The following is a 16,206-nucleotide window of genomic DNA, read 5'->3' on the forward strand; positions in this document are numbered from 1 at the left end:
GTCGGTCAGTCGCTCCCGATGATGCACCTGTCTCGCTTAGCCGGAGCGGTGAAGACATGGATTGCTGGCATACAGCTCTACCCCACAATGCTAGCTTCGTATAGGCAGGCTCCTTCACTGAGATGGCTGACACGTCCTTGGCCCTGCAGTAGTCAACGATGTCAACGGGACGGAGCGGGGGTGAAATATGCAGGGGCTCATGTGAGATCGTCTCGCGGAAGTGAGGGGTCCCATTCACCCATGCAAACCGAACAGATGGGTCGGTCAAGGTGTGAAGGGGATACTGAATTGTGGGTGGAAGAATGCCCATTGTTGAAGAGGCCCTATACTGAAATGTAGTGGTATGATCCGACATGCCCAAAATCGCAACGCTATACAGAAACCAAACGCCAAATAATGCAATCCTTCTAACACGCAGACATCTATGCATGACCCCGCCCTTGCTCTCTGCGTCTAACTTCGTTCATCTCTTCCAACATTACGCGATTGAACTGCTCCCAACCATCCAGGTATACATGGTGACCGGCCTTGTTGATGATGATCACCTTGCCTACCCCATGGTCGTTCTTCTTCTCCTCAGCCGATGCGTTTGCTAGTAGGCGCTCGCGTTCTTGCTTCATCTTCTCTTCAGCCGCATATCCACCAGCCACGTCCATCCAGTCGTTCTCTCCGTACATGAAGATGACTGGATAGCCAGTCTCGCGTTGCGTAGTAGAACTAGCTGCGGCGTCGCCATCTGCGGTAGGCCTTTCGTGTGGTTGGATATATTGCCTGCCAACAGCCTGGATTCTGCGGATCATTGGGCTGCGAGCGAAAGCGCCAGGGGCGAGCAGATAGGAAAGCGCATACTCGGAACTACCCCGTTGGCGGAATAGAGCGTAGCTGTAGTCGTGCAGCGCCTGTGCCTCCTCTTCTGGTAATTGCGAGAAGCGGCGTGAGGTCCAGCCTGATACCAGACGAGGACCGAGAGGCCCGGACCAACGTACAAAAGTAAAGGGCGAGACCATGTTGGCCTCCCAGAGAGAATACAGCCACCACGGCAATCGCCTCTTTGGTGCTTGCTTAGCCTCTTTTGTGGTGTCGGCTATGGAATGTTAGCGAGATGCAACAACTCTGCTACTGAACAACGTACCATTCTTTGTCCGCTGGTTCATGAAGTTGTTGTTGTCCGCTGTCGATGGCTGTACACCATTCTGGTTCGTCTCGGCAGCATCTTGAGTAAACTCATTCGCCATGGTCGAGTCTTGTGGATCAGGCATCTCCTCGTCGACTGCGTACGGGTCTTCTGGAATGCCAACCGGAGACGCAAGAATCAGCTTGTTAAGATGTCCCGGGTACTTGAGCGCATAAGCAACAGCCAGGTACCCTCCTAAGCTATGTCCTAGCAATGTGAACTTGTCCAAGCCCCTCTTTATCCGCCACTCCTCCAGAGCATCCACAAACCACGACTCGGTCTCTGAGATCTTGCCCTCCTTGTCTTTGGCATGGATCTTGAAGGTTGGCCGGCTGCTCCGGCCCATACCTAGAAGGTCCAGCGCAAAGACTTTCCAGCCCTCGGCACGCGATAATGACTCGAAATTGCGATAGAAGAAGCCAAGTCCAGCACCGTACCCGTGGAGCATAACCAAGTTGTTCTCCACCTCTTCGCCCAGTCGCTCCACGGAGAACTCGTTCAGTGCACGATCCCTGCCACTTAGCTGAACCATTTGCGAATTCCATCTTCGCGGTCCGTACGGGTCGTTGGTGGCATTGGTGGTCGTCTGGTCTTCGGGATGCTTGGGCGGCGCTTGAAGGTCTACCGAGGACGGACCAGCCGAAGCAGGCGCGGAGCCTGTTTGCGTATGTGTGGGCGGGCTCTGGAGATGTGGAATGTAGGATAGAACGCGATGCTCGGTTCTAAAGGTCGGCACAAGTCAGTACATATGTGGAATACACTTGTTACAGGGCACTACTCACGCCATAGGCGATAGTCCCGCCCACCACTGGTCGAAGCCCGATTTGGCAGACAGAGGGAACCACTTGGAGAACCTCCCCTGTGCCTCTCCCTGCTCCTTTGCGCGTTGGCTCGCCAGCATAGCCTGCTGACCGCCCTGCCTTGCCTCTTCGCCATCGTGTCCTGCCATTGTCGAATTCGCTTTGCTCTCAATTCTAATCGGCGTACTTAGGCTCAAACTGATGTAGCTTGCGCCACCAAATCCCACGCTCTTGTGTATGACGCTTCGGGCGCTGGGTCGGGCTAGGTAACTTCGAAGCATTCGCAGGCGCGCAGAAAGCAGCGACGAGTGGGATGCGCGGAAGAAAGAACGCGGAAAATGCTGTGGAGGTGGAATGGTGGCGGTATTTGGTCGTGTCGCAGAGCGCCCTTGAAGGCGCCGCCTGCGACGAATTTGTTTTGGTACGAGATGTTGACGTAGCCTCTGGACGAGTTACGGTGGCGGAAACGCGATTGTGACGCGGAGATAAGAAAGCCGACGTTTACTGCGCGTGTCGGACAAGTAATCTGGCCGTCCCCGATGCAATGGAACACGAACGAATACGCGGGATGGAGATAGATTCAAGTTTACCATTTCAGCATTGGGGAGTTGCGCCTGATATGCCTACCCACTACCCCACTACATTGCTTCATACATCGCCGCCGCATACTGACGCCCTTTGACCTATCACATGCCCCAGACCCACCTCGTGATTTGCATGCCTGACCTCGAATCCCATCATCCCAATGTCACCGCTTTCATCGCCTTCACCACCTACGCTAATCTCACCGGCATGCTAACCTCATTGTGATAATCAAATTTGTTCATTGTCATGTATCGTTAATTCGTGTCAAATGCTATGCCGCCAACTCCGTCCCAAATGCAAATGTCCTGCATGCATAGTAATAATAGTGTACATTCGACGTCTTACGTCCTTGAGGTTTTAGCCCTGTACTGAGCTTTTCGATCCGACGCAATCCTCATCTTCTTCACATGCCCATCGTGGGAGGAAAAGCGTCTTGTAAGTGCTGCGTCGCAGCCTGTAGCCGCTATGTTGAGGCCTTGCGATTTCGAGATTCCTGTGGCTGTGGTTTGTTCGTGTTGACGTTCATCCGCTCAAACCCGCTGGCTGGTCTTCGAGTTCTACGTCTTCTCGACGTGGCGTCAGGACACCGTCAGTCAGATCGGACTAGCCGCGGCTGCGTCGTCATGGTTTCGCTGGTCATGATAATCCCCGTGTGAGGATTTGCCAACGACAAGGTTTGCAATCATCGCTTTGCATTGAATCCTCACACAAATGGCTTGGGCTCTTGGGCATAAGTGATAGTGTTGGCACTGACGACGCTGTTCAAACTCATACGCGTGTTCCGGGGGTCGACTCCGCTACCAGGCCTTTGCTGCTTCTGCAGACGTCCGCTGTTGCTTGAGCTTCCTGTGTCGGTCCTGTACTGGCCAGAAAATGGTCGTTGTGGTGGTGCCACACCGGGCTTTTCGTATAGTGTCTCTTCGCTCATCGGCGCTTGGTTCAATACACTTTGGGGTTCTGGGCGGCGCTTTCGCTTGATGCAGCAGCAGTTACGGTCGTATGGGTAGGCCCAGAACAGATAGCAAACAGCCCAGATCAAGACAATGCACGGTACGATTCCAAGACACACGATGAGGGCGATGGCTGTTCCCGAGATTCCACCGCTACCACTGGAGTCTTCCAAGAAGCGTGCTTGGAGGTGGGCGATAGCAGGCATGTTTGTTGTGAGAGTATTGTTCGGTAGAGTGAGGGTTCGATGTTTGGTTTGGCGGCGAGAGTTTTGGTCTTATGCGTGATGTCAATGCTAAGAAGAAGTCACAGTCGAAAGAAGTCAAGAGATACAGAAGCGACTAGGGTGGATTGGACACGGAGGGTGGTGAAGCGACAGTTGGACGCGGGGGCGTCTGGAACGATGAACAGGTACTGAAACGCAAAGGATGACAGTTGCCGGTGAAGCGCTTTGTATGCGGGTCTGGATGAGCCACCCGTGGAGACGTCATGGGCAGTGGAGAATGGACTGACGCACATGGCCGCTATGCCGAGAAGTCAGAACTCGTGGCGTTTGCGCGTTCACGCACTAAAGTTACGCTACAACTCTTGGTGCGAAGCCGACTCCCATTAGTCTTTCTTTTCACAGATGCTCCTGAGGGTGTGATGTGGTCCATGAATGAACCGTTCATTGGAATTCGTCAGCTATCCTGATTTACCCACCTGATACTGAGGCGACCAGGAACCTGAGACCGTTCCTGATCTCCAGGGGCTGCATCGGATGCTTCACAGAAGGCTGCACAGCCTACAACTCATGCCGTATCAGCCGTAAGGCCGAAAACCTGAAGGATCGTGAGCGCTACAGGCGACCAAGTCATTGACGTGTTGTGTCCTAATATGAAGCGTTAGCCCTGTTTCCAGCTAGCGGGACCGGAAGGCGCGGCGATGACCGCATGGGTGTGAGGCTAGCCTGGTCCCGATCACCACGTGTGGGGTAGACGTCTGCATTGCGTGAAATCAGGATCTTCCTGAGCACACTGCCATTGGCCTGAGGCTCTATGCAATGCGCTCCATGGAGTCGTTGAAGCCAGGAAATGAAGGGTGCAAGAGTGTATCGACCTCGTTAGACGGATGTGGGGCAACCCGATTTCATCTGACAATAGGCGAAACGCGCAATCTGCAAGCGCCGACCTTCAGGGATCAAACTGTCAGGACGAGTACGTACCGCCGTGCTTAGCAATCGTTTTTGAGATGCTGCGCGAATTGCTCTGCCAAACCTCTTGTCTACCGGCTTCGCCCAAATCTACGACCTCAAGACTCTTGAGATTGTCTTCATTAGGACTCGCGTCCTTTGCGGCCCGAAGTGTCGATTGGAACAGCGACTCCGTTTCGTGCCATGGCATAGTCTGGTCACTCTCGGCGTGAACGAGGACCAACTTGAACCTCGAGCAAGTCCCTGGCCAAGTCATCAGTATCGGAACAGACGGATCTGAGGAAATTTGAACATCTGAAAACTCCTGAGATAGTCCCACAATATTATGGGCTTTGATCAACTTACGCGCCATTATTGCCAGTCGGTCATCGCTTCGCCAAGTGTCTACCATCCTACGGGCAAACCAGGCTCGGAAGGCAGGGAATACCTTTACAGGCGCAAGAACCGGAACAATTCCACCGATTGAATACGAAGAGAATGCGTTGCCAGCATTCGTGAAGGCTGCACACAAGATCAGGCCTGCAAACTCAATGCCGAGATTGGTCGCATAACGGTGTGCGATGCCGGATACGACCGCCGTTCCCAGTGAGTGTCCGAGGAGCACAATCCGCTCTGGCGGTATAAGACAGGTGTTCAAAGCCCAGTCAACTACAGCCTCTGCATCGTTCAGTAAGCCACTCTCCGAGGGGTCGCCTGTTGAGATGCCGAAGCCGCGATAGTCGAATGCTAAGACGAACATCTTCTCAGACGCCCCAGCAGAGTACGAGCGATACTCTATTGTACGGCGCTCTTGTGCCAACGTAGCAGAGTTGCCATGGAAATAGATGAGGAGTCTTGCTTCTGGATCGTCACGCAGCAATCTCCATGCAAGCGTATGCTCTACATCGGTGCCTGTCTTCTCTTGTATGAAGGCGTCGGAATTTCTAGCATATACCCCCAATGGAGCTATTAGCCATGCGAAAAGCCGCTCTCCGTCTTTTGAGGTGATGCGGAAGGGGACGACCTGGTTTTCTGACTGCATAAGCCCAAGAAACCTTGCGGCACGATATCCTGTGATGGAGGACGAGGGGAGCCGACGTACTCAGAAATCCCGCTCTCTCGGGCTGTACCAACCATTTGCCTGGGAAGAAGGTGAAATTATGGAGATAAAGCATTTCTGGCATGATTAGCGTTGGCCTGATTTACTTAATCGTCAGGTGCTTTCTAACGTTTTTGAACCCATGGCAAGCAACATAGCAGTGTGGCCGGGACCCATATTAAACTAAGAAAAGACAGAGTCGTGCCGATGGAACTGGAGATGCTCATGATGGAGTTGGTCGTGTGTTTGATGGCGGACGCGATTTGCATCAGGAGACGAGCGGGAAAACTAGCGCGTCGTCCATAATCGCTCGCAATTACTGCCCGCTCAGCCGCGCAACCAAACTCTGGGCATAGAAGTTCGTCCTTTTCGCGACCTTTCTTGAAAGCAAAACGGTGTTGCTAGCGACTTCGCATTGGAGCATATGTATTAGATGCGATAGGTCGCTGATTCGGTTGTTTGTTGGCTGAGGGGTAGTGGTCAGCGGGCATGCAGCTTCACGGCCAACCGCGGCGTTTAGTCAAGTGCCCTGATCGCGACTGCAACACCACTTCAAAAGCACCAACACCAACGTCCACGTTGAAGTCCTCGAACGCGCCTGGTTCCAAATCGTATTTATGTGCTCAAATAGCGACTCAAAATTCTGGCTCTATTTCTGGTTCCGCCTAATATCTCTCTGCGCGACACAATAACAGTATCGGAATCTGCAATTACAACGAGGGCGAATCACGATATGAGCACAGATGCGGACAGGACTGTAGAAAATTGGAATCCCAAGACCTACTACTATTATGTATTGCACACAAGTATTCGAGTGCTGAGAGCAAACCCCCCACATAGACCAGACTTGAATGCAGAAATTTCCCAGACGAAAGTCACTTCTGTGGTCAACGTTACAGCGCTGCAACGTTTGGCACGATTATGTGGGGGTTTTGACCTTGGTGGACCTATCATCAGAGCTTCTGGTGATATGTTCGACTAATGAGGACTCGTGTTCACATATACTTACGCTTGTTGGCCAGCGCTCGGGTCAAACCTGGTGAGAAATCCTTCTGGATATCCTCTAGCTCTGATGGTCTCAGGCCTTCTTTACGCCAATCCAAAACCTGGTAAGATTTAGGACGCATAGGTATCTCAGGTTCTGAAGACTGGTCTGGAGGTAAAGCAGCCTCAGTATACGCGCTGGGATGACGGGCAACATTCAACCGCTGGTCTGCCAGGTTGACAATGCTTAAAGCGCGATGCGTTTCGGAGTCCGTGGCAGATACGCGCTTCAGGGCTAATTCGGCTTCCTTGTACTCTCTAGACTCTAGCGTAGCTGGAGCTGTTGGAATGGTACGTTCCTTGTCACGAGCGTTGTGCGGATCGTGATTAGTAACTGCGTGCTCGGCGTATGGGTTTGGCTCACACGACTCTTTGCGAACAGGGCCGCGCATGTTGGCAATATCCGGTGTCCAGATGTCGCTGAAGACACGCGATCCTTTGCCATCAGTACGAACAGGGTCTATATCGTGAGAGTACATGGAAGAAGTTGGGTACGGAGAGTTGCGAGTTGCATACAGATTAACAGCATTGTATCTAGTCTGTGGGAGCAGAGCCGTAGTACGACGAGAAGGTTCCGGGTTATTGATGGGCGCATCCGGATCGACAGTGAAGAATCGATCAACACCATCATCAGGCAACGGATCCGGGGTATGAATTGGCGACTTGTCTTTACGTGAGACTTTGGCTCTAGCTTTTTGGAAGAGCGTCGGCTTCTTGTCGGTTTCGAACTGATCTGGAGTAGGAGCACGAGACATTTCATGTGCAACAAATCCCAGTTCGACATCGAGATTCGAAGAAGGATTGCTGGCCGAAGCAGCCTTGTTCAGCGTATCGCGTCTCCAAACCATCTGGGGCGTGATAGGCTTCAGCTCCCCGGACTTCCACTTACGAAGCTGCTGCTGCAGGTCACGACAATGGAGACACTCACCTTCAAAACGTAGATAGACCAAGTACGCAACCATAGCGATCTGTAGTACAGCAAGAGTAATAATTGCAGCGAGGGAAACGTACGCAAAAGTATCGTTGAATTTTGGCTTTGGAGCAACGGCTATGGCGGTCTCTGAGGAGGCTGGTAACGACGTTTGAGAGGGAGCAACCATTGACGAGGTCGAGATGGTAGACTGTAGCACATTGCTGCGCAGAGCAGCTGAAGAGCTGGTAGCTGTTGTCGTCGCTAATGTCGACGTCGAAGACACGGACGGCGTGATCGTAGCTTGGACGAAATCCGTGGCGTATACAGTTGTGAACTGAGTAACTAGGACCATCGTTATGTTTGCTCTAGTTTCTGAAACTCAACTGCGGCTTTGTTGTGCGATAAATTGTCTTGTCTGGGTAGACTTTTGCGTTGTCACTCTCTTGCTTTGTGGACCTCTCGCACTTTATTGGTGTAGTATGGGAGACGAACATTATAGGCGGCCCATCGGTACATTGTCGAAGTGCACGTCATAGTGCGCTTACAATGCGTATAGTGTAGCTACGCAACAGATGGCGCACAGTGACTTTCTATTATTATCTAAGATGGATATGGCAGCTGCCTTACTTGCTATCACGAGGTTACGGTGTGTGAAGGGTCATGCGTATTGTTACTACCTAGGTACCTTTCGAGATTGTCTACTGTCTGACTCAAGTGCTCCTATGGCCAGTCACATATCCGGCAGGCGGACTCTATAGCCATTGATCGTTGTCACCGATTCCAGCTAAAACGTTTCTCCCATCTCAACAAGGATGTCTGCTGAGTTGTCGAGATGCAGGATAGAAGGAAGTTTGGTGAACGTCGAAAAAGGAATATCACCAGGCACGAGCCTTTGGTTCGGACACAACCGTATCAGGGCCACGTAAATAAGTGGGAACCCGATACTAAAACGTCTTGATGCATGGCTAAGGTTCCATTGTGCCTGAATTCGGCCCCTACCATGGTTAGCTTGCAGGTTTACCCACTAATCAACTTGACTATCTAATTGAATCTCAAAACGGACAACAACTTTCGGAGTTCTGGCATTTAGGTCAGATCGACTAGAACAGGTGGTCAAATGTAACACAACCATGTGAGGAATCACCAAGCTAAAATATAGGATTATCATCTCGTCTAATCCTGCTTGAATAATGATCTGATCTGATCAATACATTCAATTGTATTCCGTGATTGAGTCTTTTTGCTCCCACCAAGACACACAAGCGCACTCATTACTTCCTTCCTACATGAGCTACTTCTTAGCCTACATATGCTTCGACTCCACATGCTCCTCGTGAGATATTGAACCTTGCTTGGCAGCGACTTCCTCGACACGACGCTCGAGGTCGGTGGGAAAGTCATTCTTGTTCATGCCTGGCACGAAGAGAGGAGCGTTGGTAAAGAGGTAGTTCATCTCCTCTAGTGGTCGCTTGGCAGTCTCGGGTAAGAAGCAGTAGAAGAAGATGGCGTTGGTCAAGTTACAGATCTGTGGAGTTGGTCAGTAGTTGGACATGATAGTCTTGAGTATTCAGGTAAGACTTACGACAAACAGTAGGTAAAATTTCCATCCACCAGTTTCCATACCCGGCTTGGTGACCTGTCCAATCATGGTGTTGAACGCAAAGGATGTCATTGTAGCGATGGAGACACCCTTGGAACGCGTCTTAGTATCGAAGATTTCGGCAGGAATGATCCAAGATAAAGGTCCACAGGTAGAGCTGAAACAGAAGTTGTACAGCCAAGTAACAGCAATGAAGCCCCAAGAAGCACTCTTGTTTCCTGTGGATCCAGGAGGGAAGACTGCCAGCATGATAGTAGCAACGATGAAGGTCAGACAGTTACCAAGGTTACCGCCGATCAGTGTCCAACGGCGTCCCAGGCGATCGATAAAGGCAATGCAGAGTGCCTGACCGCAAAGAGCAAGAACAGAAGAGATGGCCTGGTATTTGAGCGCATCAGTACCGCTGATACCCATCTTTTCGTAGATGGTGACGGAGTAGTACTGAATAGCCGAGACACCAGTCATCTGGACCGAAGCTTGGAGAGCGCAAGCAAGGAAGAGACGGCGGAAACTTGACTTGTCGCGGAAGAGTTCAAGGTAAGACTCAGCCTCGTTCTCGCGCTGGAAGGTGATAGCTTCTTGGATTTGTTGGAATTCAGCCTGGACCCAAGCATCGTTCTCGTCGCCGTGGGAATGTAGCTTAGCCAAGTTGCGCAGACCCTCATCTGTCCTTCCTTTGCTCATGAGCCATCTGGGCGACTCAGGGAACACCATGATCAGGGCAGCCAAAAAGACGGCAGGTACAACCTGAATACCAAGTGAGGTGCGCCATTGCCCGTCGTTGTCGTCGGCAAATCCGATATCAACTCCGTAACTGATCCAGGCGGCGGCCAGGGCACCGATACCCAGCATAAACTGCACCAATCCACCGATACGTCCACGGATGCTGGGATGAGCCAATTCGGATTGGTAAAGCGGAACAATCATGACCAGGAAACCAACACCAACACCAGCGAGGATGCGTCCTGCGTAGAGGTAGCCGAGGTTCTGGGCGCCAGTCTGTAACGAACCACCGAGCATGAAGATCTGCGTAGAGTACTCGTTAGCCGGGTTGAGGACAGCCGTTTTTGGGGACTACGTACAACAGCACCAGTCAGGATGGTCAATCGTCGACCGAGCCAGTCACCAAGAGGACCAGCGAAGGCGGCTCCAAAGAACGCACCACCTGTGAAGACAGACACAACCGCGCCAGTCTCATTGTCGCTGGGCTCATTGAACTTGCTCTTGAAAGCCGCGGAGGCAATGACCTGGGCAATGACACCGAGATCGTAACCGTAGAGCAGCGAACCAAGGGATGCAAACAGACCCACGAGGAACTGGTATACTTTGGGAGGAAGCGCCATGGCGACTGCAGGCGATGTTGACAGCTGCAGTGGTGAGGGAGATGCGATGCGTGAAGAGACCCACTATCAGCAGCATGCTGGGCCTTTATACTTGATGCTCTAATTTTCCATGCCTGGCTGAATGGCCTTGCCCTTGTTGCACTGTCGCATGGCTGACCACGGTCTGGGGAACGCATCAGACGAGGATACTCCACAGTCTCCGCAAAGAGCGGGGACACTGACTCGCCTCCGCGTCTATTACCTCCGCAACCCGCCTCTTCATCCTTGCTTCACCAACCATCGGCGTCAACACCGAGGCAGCGGCACTTGCTCGGTTGATCGTAGCCCGACTTGTCATTTTACCGCCAACGCGATAACGTTAGCACGTGCATAGTACACATGCATATGCGAGATGCGCTACCTTTCAACTGGTGGAATGCTTCTTGGCTCCCCGTGACTTGGCACGGTTGTTTAACTGCAAACAACAGTAGTGTGGCGTGCGTCCGGAATGAGATAAGTTAGTGTACGCTGCTGAAATTCCACGAATGGGAAAATGCGTCAGCGTCGGATGCATCAGCCAGTTTGGTGCTGGCACCGGTGCCGAGCCGGAATGTTGCAGGAACGCCATGGAGCTTTCAACGACGTCGAGAAAGTCATGCCACTACCATCGTGACATTTGATCTTGAGTTTGGAATCCTCCTCTGATAATCCAGACAAAATCATTTCACAAACATAGTCGTCCCCTCTCATCAACACCATGGCAACCTTTACCAAGATTGAAGAGAGCGAAACGCCCTCCATCACTATTCATCCTTCCCACAAGATTGCTAAGATCAACGACAACATCTATGGAGGATTTACCGAGTAAGTTCAGGATAGACGCCCTTCGGATGGCGTTGTGTGTGCATGCTTTTTCTCGGCTAACCAACCACGCACCAGGCACATGGGCCGCTGCATCTACGGCGGCATATATGACCCCGGCAATTCTTTGTCAGATGAGCGAGGCTTTCGCAAAGACGTCATTGAAGCCTTTAAGGAACTCAATGTGCCAGTAGTACGGTATCCAGGCGGCAATTTTGTGGCCACTTACCATTGGCTTGATGGTGTTGGACCTAAGGAGAATAGGCCAAAGAGGTAAGATTTCTACGCGGATTTGCTAGTGCGTGGCGTGCTCTGGTCTGCACACCTGCCTTACAGCATGCAGCCTCGGTCTGGAGTGCATCTATTGCTTGTTGCGTCGGCGTCAGATGCTTATTCATGTGACATCGAATCGAGCCATCATTCCTTCAACATGTTGAACACGAAAAGCTAATCACGAGTCTAGGCCTGAGCTTGCATGGATTGGCATCGAGCCCAACACATTCGGCACAGATGAGTTTATGCAGTGGTGTGAGGAAGTCGGCACAGAACCTTACCTTTGCCTTAACTTTGGAACTGGCACCTTAGACGAAGGTATGCGCAGCGCATTTGATCTAGCCATTTACAATCTGACTGGATATAGCACTTGGATGGCTTGAGTACTGCAACTCGGACCGTGACACATACTATGCCAACCTTCGTCGGAAGAATGGCCGCGAGAAGCCTTACAACGTACGTTCATTGACATCATACGTCCTAAACTCATGTTCTACAGCCATACTGACAGCCACATAGGTCAAGTACTGGGCTCTCGGTAATGAATGCTGGGGCCCGTGGCAAGTCGAGCAGATGACCAAAGAAGACTACGCCAAAAAGGCGTACCAGTGGGCCAAAGCTCTCAAGCTACTCGACCCTTCCATCACCACCATTCTTTGTGGTGAAACCGGATACTCTTCTTGGGACTACTATGTCCTCAACCAGTGCGTCAAATGGGATGTTCACGGTCTCAGTGGCGATACTACTAAGTCGCTGATCGACATGCACTCCATCCATATCTACACTGCCGACAAAGAACATCTTCCCAATGCGACAGCGCCTCGTGCGGCTGAACGGGCAGTACAAATGACAGCAAGCTTGATTGACCTTGCGCGCATTGAGAACAAAGTTCCGGAGACAGTACCCAGGCAAACTATCTGCTTTGATGAGTGGAACGTTTGGGATCCCGTCCGCGCCCCTGGTGAGCTTGGTGCTGAAGAGAAGTATACACTTTCCGATGCTCTCGCCGTGGCCAACTTCCTCAACGGTTTCATCCGCCAAGCAAAGGATATGGGAATGGCAACCGTTGCACAAAGTGTTAATGTCATCTCTCCATTGATGACAACCAAGGAAGGTCTTGTCAAGCAGACTTCTTGGTGGCCGTTGCTCCTCTTCTCCAAGTACATGCGCGGCCATACCATTGCGCTCAATGTTCGTGCCCCAGAATATACTGGCCGCACGAACCCCAGCTGGATCCGCAACACCATCGAGACGCCCTACCTGGATTGCAGCGCCACGCTCAGCGACGATGGTTTCATCAACCTTGCTGTTACCAATGTCAACGAGAAGCTGGACTTTGAGGTTGACATCCCTGGCCTGAAGGCCGACAAGGTCGAAGTGCACACTGTCACTGGTGACAACGTTGACGTGGTCAACACTGAAGGTGTGCAAAATGTTGGTATCAAGGAGAGTAGCTGGGATGGACAAGGCAAGTTCAAGTTTGGCAAACACTCTTTCACTCTGCTGAGGTGGAAGGCCTAAGTGTTCTGTGGCATGTAACGCGTGCATGATTGATGGGGTTCCGGGATGACTATAGACAAATAGATATATGACATGACCACGGCTGACACGGCAAAAATTCTTGATACGAAGTAAGCGTTGGGATTGACATTAAATTTCCAAGCACAATTTAGCCCTTACATACTATCTCACAATTCCCCTGTGTCCATGTACTTCTTTGCTACCATCAACCACCCATCTCGATATGCCCTCAAATCATCTGCATGTGTATATAGCAGATATGAGCCAAATATCACACCACCGGGGAACAGAACCATTGAAACGAAGTACAGCACCATACCCCACCACGCATTCTCGAGGCCCTTGCGCATAGCCTTCTCCTCGCTCGCTCTTGGGAAGCTTTCTTTCAGTACTTCTTTGCCTAAGAAATCGCAAAGGGGCTCCCAGCTCAAATCCTCATCGGTGTCAAGCTCCAGCAAGCGGTCTTTGGGTACCAGTAATCGAACAGTATCGTAATGCTTGTTAAAAGCTGCTTTCGCCGCAGGACCACCGTAGTTGTTATTACTGTGCGCCTGAAACACCGAGTGTACGAGTCGCATCAATGGAGCCAGCTGTGTGAGGTTGAGTTGTCGACAAATCGTGAAGAGTCGCCACGTATCAAGACACCATATGCTTTCTTGCATGCTCTGTTCCCAGTCTTCGTATTTCCTCTTTGTCAAGATGACTTTAGCGTCCGGATAGGCTTCTACCAATTGCGACGCAAATACACAGCCAGGTAGGTCCATAACAGCGTCGTAGTTGGCTAGAAGTTTGTCAAACTCTTCTTTGCCGTAGGGTTCCATCTTCCGTTGGTTTGCAGGCCGGTCTTGAGATGGTAACAGAGTGACGTTGACGGCCTCTTCCCATAGTGCAAGTTCGGATGGTTTGGCAAGAACGTCGCGCATCTGATGTGAAGTATATCCTAGTTTGCGAAGCGCGATGGCGATGGATGTTGTCCCCGTGCGACACATGCCCAGGACTAGGACGCGCATGGGTTTCTGGCGAGTGCGCTCATCACGGTCGATCAGCCTCTGCGTAGACATTGTTGGTGTAATCTGCGACAGACTCGTGTTTCCCTTATTGGTTCGAGTAGTTGTTGTAATCGTCAGGTAAAGATACGTTTCTTGAAAGTCGACGATGTAGAGGCGTGGTGATGCATTAGGCTAATAAGCGGGCGACCGGGTGAACAGGGCCGCAGGTGCGAACCGCAGGCTTGGAACGGCCAATCCTCTGCATGATATGCAGGGCAATGCGAACCGAGCATGGAAGTCGCTTGCAATATTTCATGTCGAGGCTCCACTCCGCAACTCTGCTTCCCAGTTTGATAGGAAAGTGCTGGTGAGGTGGTGCAGCTCCAATGTGCTCGACGATTCTGGGTCCTCCATGTAGCGTATCTCGTACCCTCTGTTTGCCCACTTGGCTGCTGTCGCCCAATCTTCCGCTCTGGCGTGGCTTATGGCTGCGATCCTGTAGGCTTTGGCGTAGTAATCGGCAAGGCCCTCGTCTTGTACGAGTTGGGCGAGCTGCACGCTCACTGCAGCATCTTTTCGCGCCTGGCGTTTCCCAGCCTTGGACTGCGGAGCCGCGAGAACGAGTTGAGGCTCGAACTTTGTGAATGCGTTCTTGATCGTGACTCGGCGATTGTCGCTGGCTTGTTGAGCGGCACGCTCCTGTGCGCATGCTTCGCAATGGCACTTGAATCCGAACCGATCAAGCTGCCTTTGGCGGTCTTCCTGGCTGAGCAGTAGGGAGATGTAAGACACAAAAAACTCTTCCCCTGCTTTTATCTTGCGTGTCGCGTACACGATGCGCTTATTCAGCCTTTCGCTCCAGTAGTAGCTCGTATTTGGTCGGCACGAGTGGTTGATGCGAGCGATCTTTGGGAACAGGCCGACTTGATTCCCGGTGTTATAAGCATTGTTGCGGAAGATGGTACCTAGAGCATCCGTGCTCTTCTGGTCCACAGTGTTGGATTCATGTGTCAACGACAGAATCTCCTCTTTTGCATCGAGTGGAAGTGTGTCAAACTGCTCATGAAGTAGCTTCGCCACTGCAGCCATGGGATATGGGCTTCCTTTGGCGAGCTTTGGTAAGCGGATCTTGAGAACGGGTGTCTCGCGCATGACGATATCGCCAATCTCCATATCATGAGTAGCGAAAGCTCCCAGGCCTTTTCCCTCACTGGCTTCGATAACATAGATTTGCGGCGGCCCGAGGCAAATGGGATGCTGAACGTGCCTTGCGGAATCGGAAGGGCATTTTGTTGGGTATGCAAGAATTGACGGAGAAACAGACAGAAGGACGTAGATGACATGGGAAAGCATGATGAGGAGTGCTAGGACGCGAGCAGCAGATGACAACTCGGATATGATGACGGCGTACCTGAGACTATCTATACAGAAGCACGGTGTGAAACGCGTTTCATACTGATGTCTCGTAGTGCCGCCCTCCTGCAGCGACGGTGCCGGAGTCGCGATTCTGAGGTGAAAACCATCTTGAGTGCCTGCAAAGTTTGCTGTTGACACGATGACTGAAGTTGTTCAATGTGGCTGCCGAGTGAAGTGAAGAAACGATGATGGTGTTTTGGCCATCGATTGGCTTCTCCACAGGGCGGAATGGAGCCGCGACGCAATCAAACGCGAAAATGCGCGGTCTGGCAAGCTCCATCATCATCTGCACCTGCCTAGATGTATCACGACGCGCATCTCTTGCTGATTTTCTTGCACCAGGGAGATGATGTGACGTCGCTATTGAGCCGTTAACAGCCGATACCGCCCTTCAGACTGCCGATAACGAGTTGGCATGCCGTCAACCCCAACCGTGACAGCAACTTCCCCGCGTCCTAGTGGGGCCGCTGTCCATTCGGTGCCCTATTCC

The 16,206-nt window shown here is 51.8% G+C and overlaps 8 protein-coding genes across 8 annotated transcripts; 1 reads left to right on the top strand and 7 right to left on the bottom strand.

The window, feature by feature from the left end:
* Positions 1 to 422: 422 nt before the first annotated feature.
* J4E82_007787 (uncharacterized protein) lies at positions 423 to 2,123 on the bottom strand (the record flags this gene model as incomplete). The annotated part of the gene is made up of 3 exons (XM_051734028.1): positions 423 to 1,084; positions 1,133 to 1,896; positions 1,957 to 2,123. The coding sequence occupies 3 exons, from the start codon at positions 2,121 to 2,123 to the stop codon at positions 423 to 425; spliced, it is 1,593 nt and encodes a 530-aa protein (XP_051586197.1).
* A 1,139-nt stretch (positions 2,124 to 3,262) lies between these two features.
* Positions 3,263 to 3,715, bottom strand: J4E82_007788 (uncharacterized protein; the record flags this gene model as incomplete). Its single annotated transcript, XM_051734029.1, has 1 exon — positions 3,263 to 3,715. One exon carries the CDS (start codon positions 3,713 to 3,715, stop codon positions 3,263 to 3,265), a length of 453 nt encoding a protein of 150 aa, XP_051586198.1.
* Positions 3,716 to 4,694: 979 nt separating this feature from the next.
* On the bottom strand, positions 4,695 to 6,004 carry J4E82_007789 (uncharacterized protein; the record flags this gene model as incomplete). The annotated part of the gene is made up of 4 exons (XM_051734030.1): positions 4,695 to 4,942; positions 5,045 to 5,710; positions 5,781 to 5,855; positions 5,908 to 6,004. 4 exons carry the CDS (start codon positions 6,002 to 6,004, stop codon positions 4,695 to 4,697), a joined length of 1,086 nt encoding a protein of 361 aa, XP_051586199.1.
* Positions 6,005 to 6,772: 768 nt separating this feature from the next.
* J4E82_007790 (uncharacterized protein) lies at positions 6,773 to 8,086 on the bottom strand (the record flags this gene model as incomplete). Its single annotated transcript, XM_051734031.1, has 1 exon — positions 6,773 to 8,086. The coding sequence occupies one exon, from the start codon at positions 8,084 to 8,086 to the stop codon at positions 6,773 to 6,775; it is 1,314 nt and encodes a 437-aa protein (XP_051586200.1).
* Positions 8,087 to 9,037: 951 nt separating this feature from the next.
* On the bottom strand, positions 9,038 to 10,677 carry J4E82_007791 (uncharacterized protein; the record flags this gene model as incomplete). The annotated part of the gene is made up of 3 exons (XM_051734032.1): positions 9,038 to 9,259; positions 9,317 to 10,360; positions 10,417 to 10,677. 3 exons carry the CDS (start codon positions 10,675 to 10,677, stop codon positions 9,038 to 9,040), a joined length of 1,527 nt encoding a protein of 508 aa, XP_051586201.1.
* Positions 10,678 to 11,413: 736 nt separating this feature from the next.
* On the top strand, positions 11,414 to 13,311 carry J4E82_007792 (uncharacterized protein; the record flags this gene model as incomplete). Its single annotated transcript, XM_051734033.1, has 5 exons — positions 11,414 to 11,520; positions 11,596 to 11,790; positions 11,981 to 12,108; positions 12,158 to 12,246; positions 12,310 to 13,311. The coding sequence occupies 5 exons, from the start codon at positions 11,414 to 11,416 to the stop codon at positions 13,309 to 13,311; spliced, it is 1,521 nt and encodes a 506-aa protein (XP_051586202.1).
* A 167-nt stretch (positions 13,312 to 13,478) lies between these two features.
* J4E82_007793 (uncharacterized protein) lies at positions 13,479 to 14,372 on the bottom strand (the record flags this gene model as incomplete). Its single annotated transcript, XM_051734034.1, has 1 exon — positions 13,479 to 14,372. The coding sequence occupies one exon, from the start codon at positions 14,370 to 14,372 to the stop codon at positions 13,479 to 13,481; it is 894 nt and encodes a 297-aa protein (XP_051586203.1).
* A 240-nt stretch (positions 14,373 to 14,612) lies between these two features.
* On the bottom strand, positions 14,613 to 15,653 carry J4E82_007794 (uncharacterized protein; the record flags this gene model as incomplete). The annotated part of the gene is made up of 1 exon (XM_051734035.1): positions 14,613 to 15,653. One exon carries the CDS (start codon positions 15,651 to 15,653, stop codon positions 14,613 to 14,615), a length of 1,041 nt encoding a protein of 346 aa, XP_051586204.1.
* Positions 15,654 to 16,206: the final 553 nt, after the last annotated feature.

This window comes from Alternaria postmessia (assembly GCF_024291825.1).
Source record: "Alternaria postmessia strain BMP 2775 chromosome Unknown scaffold_56, whole genome shotgun sequence".
NCBI classification, from domain to species: Eukaryota; Fungi; Ascomycota; class Dothideomycetes; order Pleosporales; family Pleosporaceae; genus Alternaria; species Alternaria postmessia.